Source organism: Monodon monoceros, unplaced genomic scaffold, assembly GCF_005190385.1.
Source record: "Monodon monoceros isolate NGI ecotype Baffin Bay Population unplaced genomic scaffold, NGI_Narwhal_1 Super_Scaffold_8, whole genome shotgun sequence".
NCBI classification, from domain to species: domain Eukaryota; kingdom Metazoa; phylum Chordata; class Mammalia; order Artiodactyla; family Monodontidae; genus Monodon; species Monodon monoceros.
Window position 1 is genome coordinate 52,200,075 of NW_021703785.1, and position 17,792 is coordinate 52,217,866.

At 44.7% G+C, this 17,792-nt stretch overlaps 1 protein-coding gene across 3 annotated transcripts in view; it reads right to left on the bottom strand.

Annotated features, from left to right (window-relative positions):
* The window catches only part of ENOX1 (ecto-NOX disulfide-thiol exchanger 1), a 297,621-nt gene that overhangs the window by 141,758 nt on the left and 138,071 nt on the right, over positions 1-17,792 (bottom strand). For all 3 annotated transcript variants that reach the window (XM_029210363.1, XM_029210361.1, XM_029210362.1), the window contains 3 exons: positions 14,628-14,798; positions 13,003-13,209; positions 9,133-9,366 (listed from right to left, as the gene is read on the bottom strand). In XM_029210363.1, coding sequence (XP_029066196.1) covers positions 9,133-9,366; positions 13,003-13,209; positions 14,628-14,798 — 612 coding nt within the window. The remainder of the gene's footprint in view (positions 1-9,132; positions 9,367-13,002; positions 13,210-14,627; positions 14,799-17,792) is intronic.

Genomic DNA, 17,792 nt, shown 5'->3' on the forward strand with positions numbered 1-17,792 from the left:
TGCATACATATACACACACACATACATACACACTCTAGATGAACAGACAGAGGGTGATTCATATTTAGTAAAGGAATTTTATTTTATTTTACTCACCAGAGGTTTTACAATCAACCACCACTGTTAGTATTTTACACACCATACAAAGTCTGCATTTGCGGAGTGCTTTGTGAATTTGGCAGAGCGCTGTGGGAACACCATGAGTACCTTTTCTCCCAGAGGCCCCCTTTCAGACCAGGGCACTTCACTGCTGTGGCTGCTTCCTGCCCAGGAGGTACTTGCACTGAGTGAAGGCAGGGTCGCTTGACCCAGCGCCCGCGGATTCTCCAGGATGGAAATCCTGCTGTAGATGGGCCACCGTCCCGGGCCCTCTCCCGCCTGGGTGGTGCCAGTCTGGGCTTGGGGATCAAAGCTTTACTCCTGGGCAAACCTGCCCCTTCTGCCCTCACGCTTTGATCCGAGGAGATAAGTGGCCTGGGGAAGGCCCACAGGGCAGCCTGCACGTGAAAGACTCAAGTTTCCTTGCCAATTTCAACCAACCCGCAATTGAGCGCGCACTTGTTCAGCGTCACAGCTGGTTTGCACAGTTTTGTCAACTCTGGAATTTCAGTCTGAGTTCAACCCTCAATGAACTCCAGCTGCACGGGGTTCTTATTTCATGGACCAGAGCGGCTTGTATAAGAGAGAATCCATCACACGACTTAACACTGCGTTCAACCCGTGGAGAGGCCCATAATTCAGCATTATGCTTGTGGGAGCCCCACTGCGACCCTTACAGTCAGAATAAATTCTGCCTCTCTCCCTCTCTCTGCCTCTCTGCAGATATGTGTTAGGAGAATGGGCCTCCGAAAAGACAGCAGAATTCAACCTAATGCGTATAAGAAATCTTTTCTTTTTTTTTCCCTCTCTTAAAAAATAACAACAACAGAAAAGAGAACTCTGACTTCATGGACCATTTTTCGCCTTTGCTGTGACTTGCATCTCTATGTAACACAGAGAAAAATCCTAGATGTTTTCATTATGGGGCTTCCAAGGAGAGAGAGAGAGAGAGAGCAACGGGGTCCCATCTTTCTTTCACCCTCGCATGGGCGCAGTGTTTTCTTCTCTTGCTTGTGGTTACGCAGGTCATAAATACCCTAATTTACTGTCAGGAAGAACACACTTAAATTGTAAAAATGCATGTCTCCTTGAATGACCCAAGAGCCAATTTTTATCGTTCTTCACTCTTAGACCTAAAGCATAAGTTCACCAGATTAGAGCTAATTGATAGTTTTCAGAAAGAAAGACAGCAATTCTAGGATTAAGCAACTGAAAATACACAGCTGAAAAAGTAAGTAGGCAAGAGACTTTCTAACGTTGTAACAAGTAATAGTAGGCAGAATTCCATTTTCTCAGTATATATAAAATAAAATGTACATTATATACTGTATATATCTCATATATACATATATATATGGCTTAGTACATAGTTTTGAAAACTCCCAATTTCATCCTCGTTTCTGAACTTTCTGAGGCGGGCTGGTGGATGACTGATGTACTGACGTTCAAATTAACTGTGAAAACATTAGCTAACGTACGACTGGCTAAGTCTAGTCGATGTCTGTTGCCATGTAAGACGTGACTTTATATTAAATGAAGACGAAGCCAGCAGCTCCCCCTGAATGGCTACAGGAGGGTGTTGGGAGCGGTCATTTTCAATACCCAAATGAAAATTCAATTCTGGATTCAGGGGAAAGATCACAGAGAAAACAGAAAACAGTATAAACTAATTTAAACAGGATTTAGACTGCGGCACTCTTAAAGCTATTCATGCGGAAATAAATTAACACGGCTCATAAAAATCACATCAAAGACGCACTTATAAAAATTCCAAATACTTTCTGTGAACATGCGTGGGTTCAACTCTGAACATGGGTGCCCTTCAGAAACTAGAATGTGCAGACATGCCTTCTCCACACAAAGAATTGGGAAAATTGGCATAGTCTGAGTGACTATGGACCATTTGCTCATTAAAAATTGCCCAATGTTTTCTAATCAGCGTCTTCACAATGTCACACCTGGGCTACTGCAACTGTTTGCTCCATGGCCTCCCCTGAGCTGCAGTTTCCCCTTCAATCCATTCGCCATTCCTTTGTCACGCTCCTCCTTGTTAAGGACCATGGCCTTGTCTCCCTGCTTTTGCATGTACTGTGCACTCATCTTAGGGGCCCCGGCACTCCTGGACCACCCGGCTAACTGTTATGCTTCCCTCAAGAGTCAGCCTAAGTGCCTTTCACAAAGGAAGCTTTTCTGCAACCCTAACATGAATTCGGCGTCCCTTTGCTACGTTTCCACAATTCCCTACATATCCTGCTATGAAAACATTAGTCACTCTATACAGTAATCATTGGTTCATGTATCCACTGGCCCTCCAGTTCTGAGGGGTCAACGTGAGAAGAAAACTTCCAAAACATATTTCAGTCTTCTGCTCACTCTGAGTTTTTCCCTTCGTAGTTTCTTTCATTATACTCTATTTCTAATAGATCTGCAGTGCATTAGTGCTGGAGAGTTACAGCAAATCCAGTGGTCAAAAGTTGGGAAATACCAGTTGATAATAAACATTTTAATTTCAGGTCGAAGAGTGTTTTCACATTGTCTACCAGAGATAAATGTTCTCACGGCACTTAAGCTGGCTGGTCCTTTCATCCTCCAGGCCTCCGAGGTTATTACCATAAGCAATGAAAGTTAAGAGAGATATCAGATAATTACACAGAAGCAGAGCTTTCCACAGTAAGCTAATCAGCTTATCCAATGACTTAAAAATCTTTTTGAAAGTTTTTTTTTTTTTTTTCTTAAATTCTGGAAGGTAATAACCCTTGCATTTAGCTTCGAATTTAGCTTTTTAATTCTGGGAAGGTAATAACCTTTGTATTCAGCTTCCTGAGGACTAAATAATATTATAATGATTATCACACTTCAGTATCTGAATCCATACCCATCGTATTTCATTTCTCGTCACCTCCCTCCCTATCCCTCTTTTCCACGTTTACTGAGCACGGGGCACGTAGGAGGCATTCTAAAAATTGCATATGGCACACATCTTTGCTAGTCAAAGACCACAAGCATGAGCCTCGTTTGGGGGCTTATCAAAAATGTAGCCTCACCCTACTCAGGCCTCCAGACTCAGAAGCTGCATCCCAGTCCAAGCGTTTCATATGCACATTGAAACTGGAGAAGCACTAGAAGAAATCACTCAATAAAAGCCAGGGAAACTGGTGAGGAGCTCACCGAAGTTAAAAGATAATGAAAACCTGAAATGGAAAGTAGCATCTGAGAGAGTGGCGAATACTGAAAGGCTCTGATGTGATTCTCATGAGCTTTGTGAATCCCTGTCCCCAAACCCTCCACCCCCATTTAAAGAAGAGCTGCTTAAACGTCAGTCATCTTCATCCCAGAAAAAAATGTGAAAAAAAATGTCAAAGTCTTGGAAATGGGCACAGAGGCTGCAGCCCCTTTCGATGGAATGCTGGGCTAGAGGATCCTCTCCACCCTCCTCTGGGATTATCTGATTTTCCAGGGATGTGAATCTCTAATTGTTATTGACTAGGCTATTTTACAACTCTTTAGGGACAGAAGACAAATTGTGAAAAGGCATAACAATGCAAATAATTCTTCTCTGTAACAATGTAAATGAATTTTTGTCCAGAAGAAAATATGTCTTTACAAAGCAAACTCTCTTTTGAACCAGTTTTAACATCTTACTCATTCTCTCATTAATTAGTGAGTTAAGTAAAATCACTGATACAGGCTCATTTTGTATTTCTTCTCCCTCTTTGGGTGCACAGGGAGATCTGGCCCGGAATTTCAGAACAATAAGTGTGACAAGAGCCAGGCCATGAGCCCTGAATATGAAAACTGAAGTGGGTTGGAGTAGCCTGATTTCTGGTGGGTCTAGAAAGGAATGACAGGAAGGGAGATTCCATGTTTGAACAAAACGTCTCGAGAATGAAGGAAAAAAGGAAGACATCCTACAACACTTTTCTTTCCACAGAAATGGGGATAGACACACACACACACACACACACACAAACACACACACACACAGAATGAATGGTATGTCTATACAGCTGTCCCTGATTTCTAGCTTCTATGATAGGTGGAAATAATTTACAGTGTACAGTCACATACTGATTCAGGTAGAATGGACATTCCAGGACAGCACCGATACTACAACATTCCCAAGATTTCACTATGTGTACCTAAAACTTAGACATCCCTAAACAAATCTCCATTCTCTGGCTGCTCAATTAACCATCAAGAGGGGTGGTACCTTACCTAGCCTTCAAATCACTAATAGTGTGAAAGGCTACATAAATGTTAATACTTCCCCCTCTACCCTCGACATACCTACAAGTTCACTTACACACACACAGACACACACACACACACACACACACACACACACACACACACACAATCTCTCCAACAATTTAGTACCTGTGAAAATGAGAAAATTGAGCGGGGACAACATAAACATGCACTGATTTTTCCTGCTTTTGGATCAGGTAAAATGTTTCTAGTTGAAATGGTCTATCTTGCCTTGTGAAGGTCAGTAACGTCCAAGGGCGTGATTCTCAAACAGGTTCCCGTGCTTCATATTTCCTTTGCCCTGAGAAGGAAGCCTAGCTTCTAGCTAATGGAACTTCGACTTGGCTCAGAGCATTATTGATTTTTTTAGTTTCTCAGAACCATAAATATTGACAACCATCTCAGCAAGATGCTGGCAACCACTTCCGCGGTTTCTCCCTCTGGCAGGCTGATCGGGGGCCATTCTGTATGCACATCAGAGACTAGTCCTCAGAAATTACAAATGCTGATCGCAGGAAGACTGTATCCTGGATGACATATCAGGGAATCCCAAGGACAATGCTTGCAAAGCTTTGTCAAAACTTCACCTGATTCAGAGAGAAACTTGTCATTCATCATATAATGAAAGATTATGTGAAGCTTTCCAAAGGGGGAAAAAGTACACAAGAACTTTTAAATGCTCTTGCCAGGAGAAATCCCCAGTGAATCAGGAGATCATCTTTCCTCACTGTCTAATCAATCTCTCCCTTCCACAGTCCAAACAGGGGGCTCCTCCAGGGGTGGATGGTCTGTGTTAGACAAAGAGAAATTCATTATCTCATCTGCCTGGTGCTACTGTTTCCAATAAAGTGTAATCATGGTGGTATTGAGCTGCTTCTCACTTTCTCAAAGCTGTGCTACAAACTTTGGATCTGTGAGCAGTTACTTCCCAGTCAGTCTTCACTACGTTGAACTGTCTCGGAACAATGTCTATTTAATCAGCAGGGTGCCCGCTAATTTTCTTTTTTAGAATTTGTATTAACCATAATGGACACTGGGTGCTCAGTGCCTCAGACGCTACACCATTACAACTCAGTGTCTCCTCTGACTTCAGAAGACCCAGGGGCCACTGGATCGGGGCTACCGGGTCCCAGAAGGTCACCCCTCTCTCACCCCACCTCTGCCAGGCTGGGTCGCCTACCACTCCCGGGCTAGCGCGCTGCACTTCCCACGCATAATAGTGGGAAGAGCTTTGTAACTGCCTCTGTCACTCAAGAAACCTAAACTACACCTAAACTCTGTGAGGCAGGGGCTTTGTGTGCTGCTTCCCTGGCATCACAGTGCCAGGGACATGGCAAAGAGCTCAGCGAATACTTGTGGAGTGAGTGGAATGATGGCCGAGGGCACATCGCACTTCCCTACACTTCCCATCACTCCTGGTAGCACTGCTGGCCGGAAATGCAACACGCTCATAGTTCCAAACAGCTAAGAAAGAGAGACAGGAATTAATTTACTGAGCATCTACTGTATGCATAGTTTTACCACCGGGCAGGATATGGAGGTCCTTGTCGGTTATAGTAAAGACTTGGCCAGTACAGATTTTGCTGGATAAAGCTGATTTTCCACAAGAAAATTGTAAGGCTAAACGAGTATGGTGTAAAATGGGGGAAAAAATGCTTGTAATAAACCTGAGATAGCAAGATTTCTCAGGGGAGGAAAAAAAGTCAAATCCAATTAGGTATTTTCAGATTGTATTTCCATTTCCTTTCTGATCCGGGCTTTTTTTTTTTTACCTGAGGTCTTGATGGTGTTTTACATCCCCACATCAAGGAAATCATCTTCAGGGAAACAGTTTCCCTGGCTCCTGCTGTCTGGCTCTGCAGCGTTATCAGGAGCATGGAGTGGATTTCCTCTCAGAGGCAGCCAATTTCCTAAGCAATTAAATGCTGTTTATACTCCAAACTCTGTGCTTGGGTTGAAATTGTCATGCTTGATATTACCTGACTGTTGCCTAAGATGTCGCCCCATCTAGCTCATTTTACTGTAACTGCCATCTATTAAAATTTCCAATCTGTTCTCTCCTCAAGGGATCACACAGTACTTGGCAAAAGTACAGCTTCTAAATTCTTCAAATTATACTCATCTATATAAATATACAGTTTTGAAATGGCAAGGTTTGCAAATGACTTTACCAAACTGACTTCCCAATCTGCTATCCTTTAACAGGAAAGGCAATGCTGTGGAACTCTTACACGCAAAGACACTTCTGTGCTGGTTTCTTAAAAAGAACCTAACGTAGACGCCAAACTTTCCTGAAACTCCTCCACGGGGTCACGGCGCCAAGGTGCTAGTTTTTGTCACTTCTAGGTGTGGACACGATCGAATACAGTTTAGCTGATGTAGCTCATTAGGTGAGGTGATACTACACCATGTACTGGATATTAAAGAAAAAATTATTTGTTCCAAAATCAACATTCCTGCTTGAGAATGTTGCTCTTTCTCATTCTGCCCACTCCTTATGGATTCTAGTCTGAATGGAAAAGTGAGGACGTCTGCATGTGCATTTTATGTGCTTTTTATTAAAGGGACAGCCACAGCCTATGATGGTAAGACACGCCTTCTCGGAGCAGCGGAGCCTATGCCAAGGGCATCAGTAAGAGGTGCTCTATGGTTACGTCAACTAAAGAAGTTTCTACAAGGATCAGGTCATTAGCCACTGCAGTCGCTGACCTTCAACACACCCTGAAAGGAATTCAGGGCAGAGAAAAGGAATGCGGCACTCTGTGCTCTGGGGAAACTGGAAGAACAGGCTTCCACATGGGTAGATATTTTCAGAAGAAACTTTTATGAACCCAAATTCTTGCATCTTCCCATACTTAGAAAACTACTAAAGCCATTAACTAAGATATCTGTTCCTTGTGACTAGCAGCATCCTTCTCCTAAGATGTGTGCTTGGGTACAGGCATCCCCTTCACCAAAATCACATATATACTGACTTCCTCCGTTACCTCTTTGGAAAATTTCCTCAGAGCTGAGAGGCTGTCCCCTGAGCTAGAGTCCTCAGTAAGACACTGAATAAACTCAACTCACAGCTCTTACAATGTGAGGTGTTTTTCTTTTTTTTTTTCCCCAAGTCAACAGTTTCAGTGACAACTGCATCTGGTTAGGGGTTCCCAAGGCTGGAGCAGGGGATGAGGGCTAGAAGCAGAAATTTTTTTTTTTTTGCGGTACGCGGGCCTCTCACTGTTGTGGCCTCTCCCGTTGCGGAGCACAGGCTCCGGACGCGCAGGCTCAGCGGCCACGGCTCACGGGCCCAGCCGCTCTGCGGCATGTGGGATCTTCCCGGACCGGGGCACGAACCCATGTCCCCTGCATCGGCTGGCAGACTCTCAACCGCTGCGCCACCAGGGAAGCCCTTAAATGCTTTTTTAAAGAAACAGAATGTCAACTTCCTATCTTCCTAAAATAGGTTTCAGGCAGCTTTTCATATTTCCTTTAGTGAAAACATCCAATCCACTTTAAACACTGCCAACTATGCTCTAAAACACTCCAAGGATCAATCGCATCTCTCCTCTCCTAATGACTTCTCCATTGTTTATAGAATAAAACCCAAATCCAGTGGCAGCCCTCGGGCCTTCACCATCTGGCCTCAGGCTGCTTTCCCAGCTTCACCTTCACTCTGTTCCCCCGAGGAGGCGACTTGCCTTTCTCCGCCTGTGCCCAATTCCCCTCTGCCTCCTTCTGTCTTTACTCTTTGAGCTCCAGCCTCTGACAAGAATGTCTTTAGGCCCTTTCTTTTCCTGGGGAAACAAATCTTGTTTATCCTGCAAGGTTCAAGTTCTGCCTCCTCTGTGAAGACTTTCTTGACACTGTCATCAACACCACTCACACTTGTCTGTGAGTTTCCAAAGCATGTTGCTCATATGTTGATTGACAATCATGTCCTTGGCTTTGTATTACAGTTCATCGTGGCCAGCGACCATGACCTGTTTTTTTATCGAAACCTGACACGCCCAACAGACTGAGGAGGGTGTGACCATCACTTGCCTGTAAGTACACCCATGTTGCTGGAGTCAAACAACTCTGCTCAATAATGGATCAGAACTGACACACATGTCATCCTAACTTCCAAATCTGGCCTCTCCCCTGTCATCTGTAGTTCACTGTGGCAGGTACTAAAGCCTCCGTCTCTCTGTCTTTATCCCCCAGGGCCTCAAACCCGGGAGAGGAGCACAGAAAACAGTCAAAGAAATGACACGTGCCCACTTCTAGTTCTAATTCTTCCATAGACCTTAGGAGGGTCCCCTCCCCTCCATCTCTAAAGACAGGGAGCCTATTCTACATTTCTCTTCTGTCCTGCACGGGCCCCAGCACGGTTGCAGACGAGCCTTGTGTGTGTGTGTGGGGGGCCTTTGTTAAGAGGCCAGCAGAGGTGCAAACTACAGACCTGGAGGAGCCCCGGGACCTGCCCGCCTGCAGGAGGAGGCACTGGTTCATTCAACAGAGGTAGGAAGTCAGATGGTGGCCTGCTACGGGGCTAGTGCGGAGGGCTCTTCTGCCCCCCTCTGCTTGAGTTTGGTTGATATATACACACACATTCAGGGAGAAGGCAGGGGAGAGGGCTGGGCAGGGGCACGGCTCTGTCCAGGCAGCAGGAGGAAGCCCGGGGGACCCCGGTCCCATGAACTCAGCACGCGAAGGGACAGGAGAAAGACCTGGGCCCGGCCCTTGGGGATCACTCTGTTTCCTTGGCGGCGGGCCATGGCCGGCGGGGCGGCGGAGGAAGCAAACGCGCGCAGCTCCTACCTTTCAGCTTCTCGGCCAAGAGCGCGGCCTCGTGCTCTGAGTAGTGCATGATGGGCGGCGGCGAGGGCGGCCGCAGCCGGTCCTCCTCCAGCTTGCGCCGGTGCCGCTCCTCGCGGGCGCGCATCCTCTGCTTGCACTCCCACTCGTAGAAGTCGTCCCGGGCCTGGGCGAAGTCCACGTGCAGCCGGCCTGAGTCCTTTTTGTCCGTGCTAGACCCTAAGCGCATCCGGTAACCTGAAACCAGTGGGAAGGCGGGTCACATCACACTGTCACAACACTGTCACGCACGACTGTCACAGTCGGGGCCGGGCCCTCAAGGCGCGCCAGGGGAGCTCTCACTGATTTCTTTTTCCCTTACAAAGGACATCCTTCTCATAGGAGGTGGGAAGCTGTTACCCTCCGAGGCCATCCGGAAGCGGAAGCGCGGCCCAAGGTACGCCTATTATAGATTTGGGGATAAACGCTCCAGTGGGAGGGGTCTTCAAGCCAATGTTGCCAAGAGGATGATCTCAAGAACCAGGGCACTTATCCTAGCTCCTTCTTCCTTCTGGCTTCCAGGAAGATCAGAAAAATATTGGGCATGTAGCTTTTTTCCCCCTCCACTTTTTATGGCCTCAATTTTATATTTTCAATTTACTGTAACTCTGTTGCATAAGCCCTCTTACTTTTATTTTTTAGAAAGAGGTGGAGTGCGAGTTAATAAATATTATCTATGATATTTAAAAAGATCTACAAAGTAAATTCCGTGACACCTCACTCACAGGCTATTAATTCATTCTCCTAGAAAATGCTGCTTGCTCCATTCTCTCTCGGCAGCTGCAAAAGCCACAATTACCAAGGCAATTTTGCAATACTGTTTTATTTCCACTTATCCTCTGGGGCACACAGGAGAATATTTTACCTTCAATCAAGAGGCCTCACCGCGGCCTTCCTTACAGCCCCTCCAGCACCTCATCTGGCACGCAGCACTGCGCAAATTGTCCATGCAATCTTTGAAGGCCACAGGAGCCCGTGTGAGAGCCCAGGGCTAGACCAAAAAAATGGGCCTGGGAGTCTTTGGGGGATTTACTGTGAGCTACACAACTTATAAAGATTATAAACAGAAACTTGATCTGAGAAATCAACACAAACAGAACTGAAACCAGGCCGCCAGACTAACTTCAAGGGAAGGAGGTTTGGCTTTGAGGTTGCTCTTCAGTTTGGGGTACTCAGATTTTTAAAAACATAAATTCAGGTCCCAGCAGGATCCCTGCTGTCAGGGGCTGCCAGAAGAGAGAGCAAAATAAGCACTTTTGCTGTGCAGGGACTTTGCAAATGAGACACCACTGTGAAATGCTAGGCTGCACTGCACTGATGCTCAGGACCTTGTGGTAGATTTTAATGGATTATTTTAGCATTTGGGGTTGAAACTCAGCTGAAAAATCCCAGGAGAGGCTGGCTTCTCCCCAGTAGGGTACTTCACACCTTTGAAAAGTTACAAATGTGAAACAGATCTCAAGTCTGATTCCTGTTATAACCTTCTCACTCCCAGGTTTAAAAGGTATTGTCTCTCTAAAACTGGGAAGACATAACAATACCTATCAAAAACGCAAACATCTCAAGAGGGAGGGGATTTGGGGATGTATGTACACGTATAGCTGATTCACTTTGTGATACAGTAGACACTAGCACACCATTGTAAAGCAATTATACCCCAATAAAGATGTTAGAAAATAAATTTTGAAAAAAGTGTTCACAAGCAAAAAGAAAAAAAAAAAGCAAACATCTGATCACAGAGGAGCAGAATTAATGCTAAAGCAGAGTATTATTTTGGTTGTGGGCTGTGGAAATTTAACAAATCAGCAGGCCGTGGTGATATATACATAACAGCTGAGCAGGCAGAATGGCCTAAGACTGGCCAGCTGTCCCAACTGGCCAAGCAACTTTCCCCTGGTCATGTCCAGAGCATCACTTTTCAGACATTTCTGGTTCCAAAAATCACCCTCTCTTTCATCACAACACCATCATTAAGGCCTTAAAAGAGCCCGTGATGAGGCTGAGTCTAAAATTAGCTTGGCCCTCAAATGTGATTGTGGTCCTAAAATTAGGCCATCCAGCTGGGCTAGGGCTTGCGGGAGCTCTTACGTAAGAGCGGCAGCCTGCCTTCCTTCCTGCCCCTCCCAGTCAGCCTTTCAGATCTTCCCAGGACCATGCTGCAACCTTGCCAGGGCAGCCCAGGCAGAGCTGGGAGACCCCTGTGTACTCAGGCAGGTCGGCTGGAGGTGAGGCCTTTGCTGTGGGATGCCAAGGGGCAGTCAGAGCTTGAAAAAAATATAGCATCAAGGCATAAATCTGAAACTTTCATGTGCCTAAATTTGGAACTGTTCATCTTTTGGCAATGTACTATGAGTTTTCTGATTGGGTCTAAACAATATGTTATGTCAGTGTTGAAAAACACCTTTGATTTACTGTAGCCCTTTCATTTAATCAGGTGGGGGGTAAAGCCATAGTTGTATTGGTGGAGCTGTGATTAGAACCCAAATTCCCAGGGCAGGGTTCCTTCTCTAACATCATCAGGATATTTGTGTTAAAAACAACCACTTACTGAATGGTTCCCATGTTGCACGTGCCCTGCTAGGCACTTAATATCCCTTATTTTGATTCATTCCGCATAGCAATCCGATGAGGTAGCACTATTACTATCTCGATTTTGCAGAAGAGAAAGGAGAGGCTCAGAGAGAGGTTATCTTGCCACTGAAAGCCAGTGCCATACACTCAATAGAATCCCCAGTTGTCTAATAGATTACTCTGATGCTGTAGCTCAAGACTTTGTGAGAGATCCGAGTGTTGTATTTTTATTTGATGTTTTATCGTCCACCTCCATTCTGGAATACTTTCAGGCTTTCTTTTCCACTGTCAGGTTTTATTGGAATAAGGGTTTTAAAGTTCTCTAGGTCACTATCTAGCTCAGGAAAGTCTCTTCAGTGTTGGAATAACCCCAAGGCTTCTGGGGTTTGCAAGACAATTTTATGGTCATCGGGGCTGACTGCAGAGTTAGGTAAACCTGGTAGTAATGTTCAGATTTTTTTCCCCTCTTCTTTTCCCACTTTTCCCCACTAGCTTTGCCTCTGGAAGAGGGAAGTGATGTGCAGAGTGACAGACTGAAATATGCAGATGGAGACAGAGAGGGAATGGCAGTGAGTTAAATCTAAAAAGACATCCTTCCAAAGCTACATTTCAATACCAGCTCTGCGATGCTTAGATTTGGCAAAGGCCTTGCTGACAGGCTCCATACATTTGCTCCAACACCCATAGGGTGGAAGGCAGCAGGAGGCTTAATTTCAACCTCTGTAAGAATTTCCCTGATAAATGGCACCAGAGAAGCAGGGATGGTGGGGCGGGCTTAGCCAGGCTAAATGCACTAGCAACGGGGCGGTTTCCTGGGCCTCCTCCTCAGGCCTGGGGACCACTGTTTGCAAGGCACTCATCTTGATCTGGTGCCCTGGTGTCTAGAAAGTGAATCACTTCTGAAAAACTGAAATTATGCTGAGAGAGGACTTTATTCCTCCAGAGAATTACATCCAATAATAATAATGGTCCTCAGTATTCGTAATATTGCTTCTCATCTAAGAAGCACTTGAGAACATTAATTAGAAACTCGATGGAATTCCTAAAGCCTGGATGGTGGGACACCATGTCTGCAGCAGGGACCTACGTGCGTTCACAGACTTAACAGGGAGCTTCTGGCAGCCTAAGGGTAGAATTCCTCCTTCTCCAGCCCCAAACTGTGAGGACTTTTATTATGCATTAAGGCAAAAGGGAATACGCTCATATTAACGTAACAAAACATCCCAAAGCACCGAGAAAACCCCCTTATGTGATGCAAAGTACCAGAAAGGTAAATGGCTTTATCAACCATGAACTCCTCGGCAAAGCGAATGTGACAAAAATTCTTCTTGCTCTTCCGAATCGCTGTGATGTCACCGCACTGCTCAAAGACTTCTTGGATGATTTCCTCAGTGGCGTTTTCTGGTAATCCCCCGACAAACACGGTCTTACACCCGGGAGGTCGTTCTCTTGTGGAGGGAGGTGGAAGATCTGAGAATCACAAAAAAACAGAGGGTTTTGCCTTTTAGTTATAGTTCCTGTTTTGTTTTGTTTTTTCTAGTTCACCTGGTGAAAGTCAAACTCGCAGACTACCTTTCTCCATTCTGAGTAATGATGGATTTCTAGAGTGATCTACACAGATGGCAGGCTGTCCTGGCTTTCAGTGCCTGTCCCCTCCTCCTCCCCACCTTTCTCTACTTTCTGTGTTCATTTCTACACAGAGTGGCTATGCTCGTCCGCGAACAGAGATCAAGCAAATGTTACCATCATTTCATTTCTCCTTCATAATACAGAGGCCCGGAAAATCGGAAAAAAAGAAAAAAAAACCTTCATTAAGTACAGAGCATGATGAAATGAAAACATGATGAAAAACCGAGCGTTGGGCTTCCCTGGTGGTACAGTGGTTGAGAGTCCGCCTGCCGATGCGGGGGACACGGGTTCGTGCCCCGGTCCGGGAAGATCCCCCATGCCGCGGAGCGGCTGGGCCCGTGAGCCATGGCCGCTGAGCCTGCGCGTCCGGAGCCTGTGCTCCGCAACAGGAGAGGCCGCAACAGTGAGAGGCCCGCGTACAGCGAAAATAAACAAACCGATGGTTGTTGTCTGCCTTGTCTGGTTGCAGGATAATGGAGCAGTAAGGCAGAACAGGGAGCAGAGCCTGAAAGCAGGCGCAGTACTTACTCGGCTGCGAAACACAAGGCCTGAAACCACCCCCTCCTTTTTTTTTTTTATTATTCACATTTAAATGAGCAAACTACTAAATCTGAGGGAGCCTGCATAAAAAGATAAAAAGCAATCTTCTGAAAAGTCCACTTTAAAAAGGCAACACTGATTTCATATGAATAAAAAAAAAATCCCAGCTATTGAAGCCCATGAATTTAGTATCAGAGACTAAGTTAAAAAAAAAAACACAACAAACTGGCCTATTTATTTCATCAAATGTATGTTTCCTTCAAGCGAATGCAATCTGGTCCAGGAACTCTGAGATGCAGGCTCCCCGCTCCCCTCCACCACCAAATTGCTAACTGCCAAATTAATTCCGTTTTCCATCTAGCAAAACGCATTTCAGAGTTTCTCTCCCACATTTGTGAAGATGGATGGCAGTGTTCACATATTTCACACTGCAATCTGCGGCAAACGCTAGACTTTGTTGCGCGCAAAAAGGTCCTTAATGCTGGCTGTTCACCCCAATCACTCATGCTCCCCTCGTGGTGTCAATTCAGCTCCTGGATAGACACAGGGACCTACATATTTGTTTTGATCTAGAGACGAAGGACTGCTGTAGAACGATCCCCACTCTGTGTACCTAGGTGGGAGAACTTTGAGTCACATCTGAAAATGAATGCAATACTGTAGTCAAAAAGAAAGAAACTTAAATCGATGATCAAATACTTCTCACAAATATCACTTACTTGGGTTCTGGGGGAAAAGAGTACAGCTTTTGCAGTGGATTATTTCTTTGACGACAGCCACTTCTGTTGGCGGGGGTGGTACCAGCCCCAGGCCTGGTATCATTGGGTTAATAGGGGTGATCCCAGTCATCATGTTGAGGCCTGGATCAAAGCCTGGTACACAGATTGAGTCTGTAAAGTACACAAGATATCATTTTGGCTGGAGGATCTTAAACTGGTTTTTGTTGTTACTTTTGCTGTTTTCCTGCAAAGATGATTTGACTTTATGCTTCCTATGTTTTAGGAATTTCTCCTGGCATAAATATAGCAATATAGAAAGCTATTTCAGAAAGGTAAAGAGAAAATAAAAGATGAACTTAATACCACATGGAAAGGAAGCTGTATTATTTAAAATATTAACATGGCAGAACAGGACACAGCATATTCAAGTGTAAAAGCACGCACCATGAAGCTTTGCTGTTACCGTGAACGTGATTTTCTGTTTCTTAACTTTGATGTAGATGTGACTGCCTTATGACCCAGGATGTGGGAAGAATATCATTTAACACTGAAGTGCCCAGTGAATACAACTGTCAACCCAGTTTTGTCAAAAGAGCCTTCTTACCCAAGTGACCTCGATTTAAGAAAGTTCAGTTTATATGTGCATACTTTATAATGATGCATTCAGGTCCAACCTAACCTATTCCCCTCAGGAAACAAAAAACAAAGAGTGATTATAATTACTAAGGCTGGGTTAGACACATGCGGGCATAATGTTAGCTATATACATTTCTGAGTTCTATTGGATAATCACACGTTCTTCCTATAATTCAATCAGCAAATAATTGACCACCCTTCTGAAATCTTTATTTGTTGTATAAAAAATACAAATTTACGCCCTGCATAAAAAATGGAAGGGCACAAAAAGGGTGGGTTTTCCCATATAAACACTGAATTTTATTTTTTTAGTGGGATAATAAAGCAAGTCATTTCAAAAGTGATATACAGGGATTTTTTTTGATTTTTTTTTTAAATTAGTAAGACCTTTCAAAGAGTAGGGACTGTTAAGATGTATTGAGTTTCTAGAGTAGCTGCAAGGGGATCCCTCTCCTGAGAATTTTTCTGTTTTCAGAAAACATACTCTCATTGGTGGTGTGATACTGTTCGGAGGTAGACAAACAGAAGCACAGATGCCCCCCATCAGTAGCCGTGGTGACCCTCCACTATAGTTCTCAGGGATGAAATTTCTTTCTCTTGTTCTCCTTTTCTCCCCATTATTCTAGACCATTCCCATTCTTCCCTCCCACCCCCTGTCCTTTGTGGTTCTCACGTCCAGCCAGCCCGTGCCTTAGGCCCCTGCGTGGCCTCACCCTTTGCTTACCTGTGCTGAAAGGTCAGATAAGCCCAGAGGCAGGTGAAGTGACAACTACAGACTGTGTTTACCAAGACTCTCCAGGGGATACAGAGGACCAGCATGGACTTTTCCTTTCTAGGAAGAAGTTTATTATAGCTTTTCCTCCAGCTGCTTTGGGTATTTCCATTCCTCTTCTGGATCGAACAGAATAAGCAGGGTGATCCTGATTTATAAGCTCAAGAGGACTGCTGTCCCATTTATGAGGAAATCCATTTAATTTGACTGCATACCAGCCTTACTTCAGGAAAATGAGGTGGGGTTTTGGGTTTGTTTCTTGGTTTTGGCCTTTTTTAAGAAACCCTCAGTGTAAATGTCAAATAAGCATTCTCTTTCAAAGCAGTCACCCTGACATTCGAGGTACTTCTATAATTATGGTTCTCAGGTTCTTCGTCTCTCACACGGGGCTTCTGAGTGGATAATCTCTTGGAGCACTAGCCTCCTAGGACTCCAGGATTCTTCACTGATAATTGTTCAAAACAAAGTGAAGTACAAATGACATAAAAGTTTGGAAGTGACAGAGGCAGGACTCACACTTTGGTTATTCGTTTGAAATCTTCATCAAGTTTCACAGGTGTTATTCCCACTTCACAGCTAAAGTAATCGAGGCTTAAAGCAGTAAAGTAAAATTTCCATCATCACAAAGCAAACAAATGGCAGAGTCAGAACTAGGGTCCAGGTCTCTGGCTCCGGATATAAAAACATCTCTTTTAACCACTTCGAAGTTTCCACCTAGAATGACCCAACTAGATCACTGACCTAATAACATGCCACTACCACAAATGTACTCTACTCTTTAAAACAAACCAAGATGTAGCCTTCTGATCCCGATGCCAATTCTAAAGGGGAGCTCCAGAACAGCAGAATGGCTTCCAATGTCAACATCACTGAAATAACACATTGGCTTCTCAGGAGGATATATCAGAAACAGAAATATTGGTAATGGGAATACTGGCATGCTGATGCCTTTATTTAATCTCATTCCGTACATGAGATTGGTCTGTTCCTTTCCTGGCCCGGCCCTTACTATTGTTTGCCAATACAGGGTGATTTAAGGCTGAAACCACTCAGGACCGCATGAGAGCTCCGTGAATTACAATAACCAGATGTTTCCCAAAATGAGACGAGAAGCCCAGTTCTTGCATTCCCTTTTAGTTGTAGCAGACTTATGTTTTCTTTTTGAAGCCCAAATAAATAAATAAACACATCTTCAGGAATGGAGACAAAAGATACTACTCTTGAGCAAAATATTTGAATACAGAGCAAGAGTTACTTTGCTTTTTCTGAGACATTAATACAAAGAGACTGTGGGGTTGAATGAAATCTGCATGGTGAGTGTAGTAGCTTGAAAAGAGCTTAGCAAGGAATTAACACTTAAATTATGCTGAACATCAAAGGATCTGAGATTCAGTATTTGAGAGGAAGAAGTGGGAAGGATTAGACTTTAAAAAAAAGTATGAACCCATTACTTTTTAACAATATATGAACAGATGAAAATTGTTTTCTCCAAGAGCACAGGAGGATCTCACCAGGCACCTGCCAGCAGCGTCTTCCGGCTTCCACAGGGTAGGAGTTTTTGAGTGTGGCTGCTGCTAGGCTACAATCTGTGTCCCCAGCAGGAGACACAGCCACCCCCAGCCTCTCCAGGAGACTCTCCAAGATCAGCAGAATGCACCCTTTGAAGACCTTCAAGATGGCGGAGGAGTAAGACGTGGAGATCACCGTCCTCCCCACAAATACATCAGAAACACATCTACATGTGGAACAGCTCCCAC